At 52.2% G+C, this 12305-nt stretch overlaps 1 protein-coding gene across 1 annotated transcript; it reads left to right on the top strand.

Annotated features, from left to right (window-relative positions):
* The first annotated feature begins 321 nt into the window (after positions 1 to 321).
* On the top strand, positions 322 to 11770 carry LOC133353586 (probable G-protein coupled receptor 146). Its single transcript, XM_061569949.1, has 3 exons — positions 322 to 399; positions 6332 to 7506; positions 11065 to 11770. The coding sequence occupies exon 2, from the start codon at positions 6340 to 6342 to the stop codon at positions 7504 to 7506; it is 1167 nt and encodes a 388-aa protein (XP_061425933.1). The 5' UTR covers positions 322 to 399; positions 6332 to 6339; the 3' UTR covers positions 11065 to 11770.
* Positions 11771 to 12305: the final 535 nt, after the last annotated feature.

The following is a 12305-nucleotide window of genomic DNA, read 5'->3' as shown; positions in this document are numbered from 1 at the left end:
ATGGGTTTTACCGTCCTCCAAGTTTCAAGTTGTCCGTATTCTTTACGCGCGCGTCCGGCTGCTTGCGTTCGTGAGCTCAAATCATCGACATTTTTATTAATCGACAGTTCTATTAATCGACATGTCGACGTTCGCGGCCACATCCTCCAATCGCCCGGGGTACTTGCAGATGTACGTATTTGAGGCTGAGTCGACTTAGACTAAGGCGCATGCCAGCCCAAGGGCGATGTCCCAACACGGCAGGCCAAATTGCCAAATCGTTTCCGTGAAGCGTATCTTGGCCCCTTCCTGATACAGAAGCCACTCGCTGACCACCTCCCACTCACACAAAGAACCACCACCACCACCACCCACCACCATCCATCTCCGAAGGGCTAACGAGCGGGTCGTCGAGTAAGCGTGAGTGTCTTGCGTGCGCGCACAATCACGACCAATCAATATTTCGAACCGGTGCTGGGCCTCCCCTAGGTCGACTCGGACTTAAATGAGTAAGTGTGCGATCCTGGTTACGGTTTAGTAGACATCAGCGTTGAGGAGACAAAGGCGGCCTGGCGTGGTGCTGGCAACACCCATCCCATTGTGTGCCCTGCCGGCCTTCATAGGCGCTCGCTAACCCTGTTGTTGTCCTGTTGTTGTTGTTGTTGTTTTGCATCGATTGCTTACTGGATTGGGCGGTGTGCCAGCCAAGGCATGGGACGGGTCTGATGGAACAGTGGTTCTCAACCGGGAGCAATGTCCCAGGTGGTACGTGAGGCGATGTATAAATGCCTCAAATTATATAATATACAATGGGTACCATTGGTGAATAATCGCGTATGAATCTGCCAATATGAAATAACGACGATAACATTTTGAATCCTTATGGTAACCTGGAAAGATGTAAAATAACTTTCTATAAACTCATTGATCGTCAACGATGTTGGGTTTTCCAAGAGCAACCAGCTTGCGCTAACCAATCACGGCACACATGCAGAGAGTCCGTTATTGATTATTATTTTTGGTAATTCGCTTGCAGCCACTCGCTAGTTAGGATACATCACAATATGTACAATTGGTTAAACCATAGATGTTCACGATTCGTGCGTTCATTTCTCAGAAACCATGTTGGGTCGAGCAAGGGAGTGCTCGTTTGAGACTAACTTCAACAAAGGGTGGTGTACAGTTGCCAAACAATGTTGAGAATCACTGCCTGAACATGTTTAGAACCACTGCCTGAGCATATAGACTGCAGTGGTGGGGGACGTTCGGTCCGTGGGCCGTATGAGGCCCGCGGATTCATTTGGTGTGGCCCTGCCAAGCGAACCGCAGGCGGGACTCGAAATTAAAAAAATCTAGGAGCAAACCTGGAAAAGCAGTTGCGAGTAGCAACATCATCAATACCAGCCAACATCACACGCCTCGCCAAAGAGAAGCAGTTCCAGCCATCACATTAAGGGGTGAGTTAATTAAACGTTTGACCAAATATAACAGGCTAATTTTTCAGTTGATAATTTTGTATGACCCGCGTAATGATGTTATAAATATCCAAATGGCCCTTGGCAGAAAAAAGGTTCCACACCCCTGATATAGAGCGTACTGTACTTGGAATTGAATTTGCACAGTGGCCAAAGGCGCAGCCCTGCAATAACTCGCTCACGCCACTGCTGTAGGAAGGACCTCGAGGAAGCTCAATGTCCAGAGGGTAAACTGGTGCGTGGAGAACGATTCGATGCACACGTCTTGTTGAGTGTAGTCACAGCGCGAGTGACCGGTCGGATAGTCGCTCATGGTTACGGTCATCATGAGTGATCGTACGTGCATGGGATAGGGTCAGTGAAGGGCTAACATCAGTGGCTGGATTACGAGTTAAGGTTAGGGTCAGCGAGAGGGCCACGGTCATTGGAAGGGCTGGTACTAGTTAGTGGTGGACTAGTTAGTCTGTGGGTCATTGGAAGGGTGAGTACTAGTTAGTGGTGGACTAGTTAGTCTGTGGGTCATTGGTAGGGCTGGTACTAGTTAGTGGTGGACTAGTTAGTCTGTGGGTCATTGGAAGGGTTAGTACTAGTTAGTGGTGAACTAGTTAGTCTGTGGGTCATTGGAAGGGCTAGTACTAGTTAGTGGTGGACTAGTTAGTCTGTGGGTCATTGGAAGGGCTAGTACTAGTTAGTGGTGGACTAGTTAGTCTGTGGGTCATTGGAAGGGCTGGTACTAGTTAGTGGTGGACTAGTTAGTCTGTGGGTCATTGGAAGGGCTGGTACTAGTTAGTGGTGGACTAGTTAGGATGTGAGTCATTGGTAGGGCTGGTACTAGTTAGTGGTGGACTAGTTAGGATGTGGGTCATGGTAGGGCTGGTACTAGTTAGTGGTGAACTAGTTAGTCTGTGGGTCATTGGAAGGGCTGGTACTGGTGACTGGTTGGTCAAGTTTTGGCCAAGTGTTTGCCTTTGATAGCTCGCCCCGTACGTGCCAATTCTGCGACGTTTAAAGACGCTGGGGGTTTTATCCACGTCCACAACACAGGCGGACTGAGAGGCCAGCGTCGTCGGCGGCGGCGTCTAGACGATGCGTGACCACCATCACCACACCGAGCGCGCTACGGCCACGTGGCCACTGACAAGGAAACTGCCCCCCCCACCCCGCAAAGGTCAAAAATGCAAGTCTCCTAGGATTATTCACTCGAATCACTCTGGCCACTCTTTCTCTCAACGCTATGAAGAAGGGTCATTGCCCGAAACGTCGCATATTTTCTGTTTTTGTTGCAATTTAGAGCAGTGGTGTTGTAGACGATTGCGTTGTTGATGGGTTTTGTGTCTTGATTCATTATTTTGTTGTGCAACACTGCCAGCGCAGCAGCGGTAGCAGCAGGAGCGTGAACCACGAACTATGTTTGTGTATAATTGTTTTTCACTCGTGGCGTGCCGCCACAACCACAAATCATTGGCCCCGATCATTTCGCTTTCACAAACGTACATACATGCACACATACGTACACAGACAAGTGCACACAGAATAAAGACCCCCCGTCGTATAGACATTAATGTACTGTTATCGGGCAATTGCTGTTAGCGAGCACCTATTTCTGCCAGCACGGCACACGCGGGGGTGGGTGACCGGAACCACGTCCGGCCCGGCCGCCTTTGTCTTCCCAGTTATGATGTTTAAACATCGCACAGGATACTCAATTAAGGTTGAGTTGACCTAGGGGAAGTCCCACAGCGGTTCAGATATTTGTCGCTGTTATACGAGGGTTGTTTCGGGTTTGCAGCGTGGTGCGTTAGCCCCTACCCTACCGCTCACGAACAAAGACACACACGTACACACGCGTGAACAGACACACACACCTACAGTAAGCGTACACACACGACAACAACTGCCATTCGCCACTAAGTAGCAGTGACGTCACCACGGCGCTTGTGCCAGGCCATGTGCACCTTGAGGCCACATGAAGTGTCGAACGCCCGCTGGCAGGAGGTCACGGGGCAGACCCAGGTGCCACGGGTCGACTGACTGAGATGACTGGCCGATGCACCACCTGTGCCCCCTACTGTGCTAACTTGTTGCTTTAACAACCCGGCGCTCCGCTCGTTGTTGTGAGCCTCGCTCCTCCGCCCTCCGTTGTTGTTGGAGGGCGACAGCCTCCAACTGCCCAGTAGCGTCCATCACGAGTCTCCTCCACAGAGGCCGATCTTTACACCGCTGGTACCACTCATCGGCAAGTCCACTCAGCTCCACATCCTCTTGTACCACACCACTCCATCTCTTCTCCAGCCCCCACACACACAGGCGTGCAGGGCGGGACACGTTTGCAGGCGACGGGTGCGGACGGACTTCGGTGATAAAGAGAAAGATAATGAACTTCAGACGAATTATCGAGAAAGGCCACACGCTCTCACATACTCTCACAAACACCAAAGACAACGAGCCCCCTTATAGCCTCAACAGACGCTTGGGACAAGTGTTGTTAGCCAGCACAGGTAAACAAGGGGGTGGGTGGCCAGCACCGCGCCAGACCGCCTTAGTCTACTGCACCAGGTTACTTATTTGAGGCTTAGTTGACCTAGGAGAGGCCCGGGACCGGTTCGGATAATCGTCACTGGCGTTGGCCGTGAGCGAGAATCGAACTCGGGTCGCCGGGTTCCTGGCGCAGCGCGATAACCGCTGAACAGCTGCTCCCCAAAGACAAAGATCATCTACTCACGTACTCATACAACACGGTCACACGCACGCGCACACACACCAGCTGTAGTGAGGGACTTTCACAGCTGAGAAGCTGTGCGCATGGATTCCGCACGCTGTAACTAACCCACACCCCACCACCACGACTACTACGGGAAGGCAATCGATCCGATCGTTTCATTTCTTATGCTTGCGGAATTCGCTCAGCAGCAAGGTAAGAATATCACGTTTTTGTCTGGCTATATACACACACACAGTATATATACTGACCAGCGTGTTGAGGTCTGGCCAAACAAGCTCTAGGACCGACATGGCATTGTGGAGACCTTCATTCAGCAGTGGACTGACCATGGGCTGTATATTCTAATAAAACTGAGTATTATTTAATAGTTGTCGACATAATAAACGAGGAGTGGCGCAGTCTTGAGCGCACCGCAACACGAACCCAATGGCCTGAGTTTGATTCGCGGTCATGGCTAACATCAGTGGCGATCGATATCTTGAATCGATCTTGCCCCCCCACCCCCCACAATCACCAATCCGCACTGACCAGCCTGGTGAAGTATGGTCCAATAATCCACACGTGGGCTGGGAGTACCTTTATCCAGCAGTGGGTTAGCAAAGCGCTGAAGCGTGATGCAGCGATGATAACATTATGTTGTTCACGTTATACGTGTACACGTGTGTGTGAGAAGTGAACGTCGTCAAAGCGTCATTGTTTTATGCACCAGTCGGTAAACCTTCAGCCCTGCAATTTCTTGCTTAGGGCCTCCACTTGAGCACACTCCAGAGACCTATATTGTATTTGGCCTACTCTTCCACGCTGGCCAGATGTTTTGGAAGAGGTGAGAGTAACCACGCTTGACCTCACCACACGCGAAATGCCCATCAATTCACTGTGGTCTACCCGTTGATTCAGCTGGTGGGTGGGTGGAAGAGGGGAAGGGATATTTAAGAAACTGATCATTGGACTGTCGCGCCGGGAGATCAAAACGCCAGAATCTCGCGGATATGAGAGGAAGGACTTCCCCTAGGCCTGTGGACCTCTCCACGCAAGCTGAGTAACATCACCTTGTGTCCGAGAAAGGCCCGTGGAAGATGACATTACAGAACTTGTACTGTGGTCCCTGCAGTTACCTATCATGCACACGAGAGGGCGGTGCACATTCTCGCACGCTATGCGATACAGGTGTTCGTCACGTGGCATTCAATCCGTCCTATGCTGAATTAAGTGAAAACAAATAATTTAATGAGATGGGTTGGTGTGCAGTCATTGATGACGACTGGGCTGAGACTCATCAGCTAACTAGATTGGAGAAGCTGATTTAATCACGAGTGGCTGAAACCCGGATTAAAACCAACGTCGCAACAGGCAATGTGGTGGTGATTGGAAACGGTGTGGCTGAGACGAAACAGTCAGACTGGTAAGCCGAGTCCTCAACACGGGTGGAGTTCATGACAACAGTAACCATGCTTACGATTGAAAGCTTTCGTGACTGCAGGGATTCACTTCTTGGTTTTTTCGGTAAAGTCACGTAGAAGGGAGATAATTAAAAAAGTAAAATATAAAAAGAATAGATATTTTTTCATATTTTTTTTATTTCCCTTCTACGTGACTTTACCGAAAGAACCAAGAATATAGTAACCATGATAGATAGATAGATAGATCGTTTATTGTCATTGTCACCAGTACAACGAAATTTAAAATGCTCACCAGTCAGGGCCTCATTCATAAATTTAAATTAAATAATACAAGAAAATAAAAATAAAATTAAATGAAAGATAATCAATTTATACTATATATAAAAACAGCCCAAGTATACCCACATACCCACATAAGGTTACATTTTGTCATTGCACATCTCTATTTCACAGTCAATTGTAAACGCTATTACTTAATAATTAATTAGCATTATTGAGTGTGGTGATCGCTGTAGGATAAAAGCTCTGTTTGAATCTGTTTGTCCTTGTTTTGACTGATCTGAATCGTCTGCCTGATGGCAACAGCTCAAACAGTGAGTGTCCAGGGTGAGAAGAGTCCTTTATAATGTTCTGTGCTTTTTTGATGCAACGTGATGTTAACATGCAAGCAGTACACATACATACACAGAGGCCCCTCTCTCTGCGAACTAGCGCCGTCTACCTCCCCCCCCCCCCCCCCATTTCTCGCTGTGCAGGGGTCAAGATGTGGGACTGCGTCCCTGACCCGTGGCACGAGGAGGCCCTGGGCAATGCGTGCACTCTGGCCACACGCGACTTCACTCTGATGCGCAGCGGGCGACTCCTCCGCGAGGCGTCGTGCGGCTGGGACCACCGTCAGGGCGAGGTCGTCCTCGCCACCATCTGCTCCATCTTCCTGGCCACGCTGGTGCCTCTCGCGCTGCTCCTCAATCTCGGCGTGGCCGCCGTGAACCTGTGCGGTGGACACCGCGCTCTCGCCGCCATCAGCGGAGGCGCCTCTCCTCCTCCACCTCCTCATCCTCGGAGCGCCGCGGCTCGCCAACCGTCCGCGGTGGACGTGTACGTGACGAGCGCCGCGCTGGCCAACGCCCTGCAGCTGAGCGTGGCTCTGGCGCACCTCACGGGGCTGACGCACGACGCGACGGACGCAACGGACGGGTCTGCCGAGCGCGACCCGCGCGGCGCGTACGGCTGCGCCGCGGCCTACGTCCTCTTCCACGTGTCGGCGCTGGCGAGCGCCTACTCGGTGACCCTGCTCGCCTTCGACGCGTACCTGGAGGCGGCGCTGCCCGCGGGCTCGCGCCCGCCGCTCGTGGACGCGCGCAGCGCCCCGCACGTGTGCGCCTTCCTGTGGGGCGGCTCGTGCCTGGCCGCGTTCCCCGCCGCGCTGCAGATCGGCTGCTCGCGGCGCGGGCACCTCGACTGCGTGGCGCTCGGCGTGCGCGAGCTCGCCGACGTCTCGCTCGTCGTCACGGGCTTCGTCGTGCCGGTCGCGGGCTCGTGCGTGAGCGCGTGGTGCGCCGCGCGTCTGCTGTCACGCGGCGGCGGTGGCGTTGACGAGGACGACGCCGCCGAGCGGGAAGCGCAGAGAGGTGCGCTGCGCATGGCGCTCGTGGCGGTGCCCGTCCACTTCTCGCTGTGGGCCCCGTTCTACGCGACCGTCGGGGCCGGCGTGTTCGCCGCCGTGAGGAGGAGGCCCTCGTTCCGCCTGGTCAAGGCGCTGGCACAGATGCTCGCATACGCGCCCCCGTGCGTGGCGCCGTGCGTGTACGCGCGCATGTGCCGTGGAGTGGCGGAGCGTGCGAGGCTCGTGGGGGCCGCGCTCGGGTCGCGGTGCGGGAGGCGACGCTACAGTCGGCACTCGTCGCTGGCCCTGACAGAAGCCGTGTAGGTGCGGGCGCGTGTGTGTTTGTGTGTTTGTATGTACGTGTGTGTATTTGGCACCTGGGTCTACCCCGTGACCTGCCAACGGGCATTCGACACTTTTCGTGGCCTCAACGTGCACATAGCCTGGCACAAGCGCCGTGGTGACGTCACCCGCCACTTAGTGGCGAACGGCGATTGTTGTTGTTGTGTGTGTTGGTATGTACGCGTGTGCGTGTGTTTGTGTGTTTGTGTGTTTGTATGTACGTGTGTGTATTTGGCACCTGGGTCTACCCCGTGACCTGCCAACGGGCATTCGACACTTTTCGTAGCCTCAACGTGCACATAGCCTGGCACAAGCGCCGTGGTGACGTCACCCGCCACTTAGTGGCGAACGGCGATTGTTGTTGTTGTGTGTGTTGGTATGTACGCGTGTGTGTGTGTTTGTGTGTTTGTGTGTTTGTATGTACGTGTGTGTATTTGGCACCTGGGTCTACCCCGTGACCTGCCAACGGGCATTCGACACTTTTCGTAGCCTCAACGTGCACATAGCCTGGCACAAGCGCCGTGGTGACGTCACCCGCCACTTAGTGGCGAACGGCGATTGTTGTTGTTGTGTGTGTTGGTATGTACGCGTGTGTGTGTGTTTGTGTGTTTGTGTGTTTGTATGTACGTGTGTGTATTTGGCACCTGGGTCTACCCCGTGACCTGCCAACGGGCATTCGACACTTTTCGTAGCCTCAACGTGCACATAGCCTGGCACAAGCGCCGTGGTGACGTCACCCGCCACTTAGTGGCGAACGGCGATTGTTGTTGTTGTGTGTGTTGGTATGTACGCGTGTGTGTGTGTTTGTGTGTTTGTGTGTTTGTATGTACGTGTGTGTATTTGGCACCTGGGTCTACCCCGTGACCTGCCAACGGGCATTCGACACTTTTCGTAGCCTCAACGTGCACATAGCCTGGCACAAGCGCCGTGGTGACGTCACCCGCCACTTAGTGGCGAACGGCGATTGTTGTTGTTGTGTGTGTTGGTATGTACGCGTGTGTGTGTGTTTGTGTGTTTGTGTGTTTGTATGTACGTGTGTGTATTTGGCACCTGGGTCTACCCCGTGACCTGCCAACGGGCATTCGACACTTTTCGTAGCCTCAACGTGCACATAGCCTGGCACAAGCGCCGTGGTGACGTCACCCGCCACTTAGTGGCGAACGGCGATTGTTGTTGTTGTGTGTGTTGGTATGTACGCGTGTGTGTGTGTTTGTGTGTTTGTGTGTTTGTATGTACGTGTGTGTATTTGGCACCTGGGTCTACCCCGTGACCTGCCAACGGGCATTCGACACTTTTCGTAGCCTCAACGTGCACATAGCCTGGCACAAGCGCCGTGGTGACGTCACCCGCCACTTAGTGGCGAACGGCGATTGTTGTTGTTGTGTGTGTTGGTATGTACGCGTGTGTGTGTGTTTGTGTGTTTGTGTGTTTGTATGTACGTGTGTGTATTTGGCACCTGGGTCTACCCCGTGACCTGCCAACGGGCATTCGACACTTTTCGTAGCCTCAACGTGCACATAGCCTGGCACAAGCGCCGTGGTGACGTCACCCGCCACTTAGTGGCGAACGGCGATTGTTGTTGTTGTGTGTGTTGGTATGTACGCGTGTGTGTGTGTTTGTGTGTTTGTGTGTTTGTATGTACGTGTGTGTATTTGGCACCTGGGTCTACCCCGTGACCTGCCAACGGGCATTCGACACTTTTCGTAGCCTCAACGTGCACATAGCCTGGCACAAGCGCCGTGGTGACGTCACCCGCCACTTAGTGGCGAACGGCGATTGTTGTTGTTGTGTGTGTTGGTATGTACGCGTGTGTGTGTGTTTGTGTGTTTGTGTGTTTGTATGTACGTGTGTGTATTTGGCACCTGGGTCTACCCCGTGACCTGCCAACGGGCATTCGACACTTTTCGTAGCCTCAACGTGCACATAGCCTGGCACAAGCGCCGTGGTGACGTCACCCGCCACTTAGTGGCGAACGGCGATTGTTGTTGTTGTGTGTGTTGGTATGTACGCGTGTGTGTGTGTTTGTGTGTTTGTGTGTTTGTATGTACGTGTGTGTATTTGGCACCTGGGTCTACCCCGTGACCTGCCAACGGGCATTCGACACTTTTCGTAGCCTCAACGTGCACATAGCCTGGCACAAGCGCCGTGGTGACGTCACCCGCCACTTAGTGGCGAACGGCGATTGTTGTTGTTGTGTGTGTTGGTATGTACGCGTGTGTGTGTGTTTGTGTGTTTGTGTGTTTGTATGTACGTGTGTGTATTTGGCACCTGGGTCTACCCCGTGACCTGCCAACGGGCATTCGACACTTTTCGTAGCCTCAACGTGCACATAGCCTGGCACAAGCGCCGTGGTGACGTCACCCGCCACTTAGTGGCGAACGGCGATTGTTGTTGTTGTGTGTGTTGGTATGTACGCGTGTGTGTGTGTTTGTGTGTTTGTGTGTTTGTATGTACGTGTGTGTATTTGGCACCTGGGTCTACCCCGTGACCTGCCAACGGGCATTCGACACTTTTCGTAGCCTCAACGTGCACATAGCCTGGCACAAGCGCCGTGGTGACGTCACCCGCCACTTAGTGGCGAACGGCGATTGTTGTTGTTGTGTGTGTTGGTATGTACGCGTGTGTGTGTGTTTGTGTGTTTGTGTGTTTGTATGTACGTGTGTGTATTTGGCACCTGGGTCTACCCCGTGACCTGCCAACGGGCATTCGACACTTTTCGTAGCCTCAACGTGCACATAGCCTGGCACAAGCGCCGTGGTGACGTCACCCGCCACTTAGTGGCGAACGGCGATTGTTGTTGTTGTGTGTGTTGGTATGTACGCGTGTGCGTGTGTTTGTGTGTTTGTGTGTTTGTATGTACGTGTGTGTATTTGGCACCTGGGTCTACCCCGTGACCTGCCAACGGGCATTCGACACTTTTCGTAGCCTCAACGTGCACATAGCCTGGCACAAGCGCCGTGGTGACGTCACCCGCCACTTAGTGGCGAACGGCGATTGTTGTTGTTGTGTGTGTTGGTATGTACGCGTGTGTGTGTGTTCTGTGAGCGAGCGAAGCGCTGGGCAGCTAAAATGCAGCGAGTTGGCACAAGGCTGGTCATCTCAGTCAGTCGACCCATGGCACATGGGTCTGTCTCGTGACCACCTGCTTAGCAGGAAGCCTTGCCCACTGCACGTGGCCTCAAAGTGCACCTAGGCTGGTGATGTCACCGCCACTTGGTGGCAAATAGCGGCTGTTATTGTTGTGTGTCTACGCTTGTACCGGTGTGTGTGGCGTTGTGGCGACCGCACTGTGCTAAGATCCCTGTTACCCGAGTTCTATTCCAGGCCACGTCTGAAAGTGGCATGTGTTATCACAAAAAAGGGTGGGGACCATCCCTAGGTTGACCCAGCCATGAACGATTAACAATCGGGCGTGGCTGTGGCCACACCATCCTCTCGTGCGCCGTGATGACCTGCATAAGGGGTCTACAATAGCACTTGGCACAATAATCTGCGAAGGCCTCCGTGGGGGTTCTTTGTCTATTTGTGCGGCCGCTACAGGTGGATCGCTGCTTCGCATGATCGTGGGAGGCAGCGGTGAGTCATGGAGGTCTTCATCAATGGATTGACCACGGCTGATGATACATCCTGAGATTGCCTCGTGACCTCCCACCAGTGAGCCTTTGACACTTGACGTAGCTGCAAAGTGCACTTAGCTTTGACACAAGCGCTGTGGTGATGTCACCGTCATTTAGCGTCTGTCAATAGTTGTTGTAGAGGTGTGCGCATCTCTGTACGCGTGCGCAGGGTCCGACTGTGGCGCAGTGGGAAACACAATGATGCTCGTGACTTTATTTTTCTTCCCGGCCACGGTGCGATTGTTACGTCTGGATACAACCACGAACATTCCCGTCGCTGCGCTGTAACGCAATGCAAATTTCAGAGGGTTGACAATGTACGTCGTTAAGTTATTGAATTAGTTCTGCTTCTGTGATCTTTATTAAACAATTGCTGAAAACCCCACAGGGAGGGATCCGTCTCATTCCTCCACGTTTGTTGATCAAGTGAAGTAACGACAATGACGACTACTACTTTAATTTCAGCAGCTTTTGCTTCTGCATTAATGATTCATACTATTTATTTAATGTTTCGCTTTAGACCGTTAAGTGGACACCACGTAAGAACCGCTGACGTACGATAGACAACAAAACCTAGTCCAGAGTTGATCTCGAGAGAACTAAAATAAGCAATTATTATTACTTTTACTTTCTTACCCTGGGGAAGAAAAGCCAACCTGGTTGGTCGTGTTAGCCATAACAGAGGTTTTTTGGTTAAATGTGAATGTGTCATTAAACCCGCCACCACCCGACACAGCCAATTAGTAAGGTTTGTCACGTAAACAGAACGTGCCAATTCGTTACAAGTACAGTACACCGGTGTGTTTGTGTACTGTGCTAGTTTACGTAACAAACCTTACTAATTGGCTGTGTCGGGTGTCGTCGGGTTTAACGACACACTTTTATTTACGCGATGTTACCCAAACACCTCTATTATGAATAATATTGCTAGCGAAAGCCTACGTGTTAAACTGATTGTATTATGTTTATTTGGTTTTATTTTGGCACAGGTGAAACCAGTTGGGCAATAAATCCCCATTTTCGATTGGGACCTGATTACTCCGATAAGCACGGTTGGCTACGTACGGTGCGAAAAAAACGTATACATTCTGTGCAAAACAAATGCATAAACAAAAAAAACGGTGTGCCCGGTTAAATAAGGTCGTGCATCAACGTGGCACACGT

This window comes from Lethenteron reissneri, chromosome 44, assembly GCF_015708825.2.
Source record: "Lethenteron reissneri isolate LAM-NWPU_2019-01 chromosome 44, ASM1570882v1, whole genome shotgun sequence".
NCBI classification, from domain to species: Eukaryota; Metazoa; Chordata; class Hyperoartia; order Petromyzontiformes; family Petromyzontidae; genus Lethenteron; species Lethenteron reissneri.
This window is presented reverse-complemented; position numbering and strand designations above follow the sequence as displayed.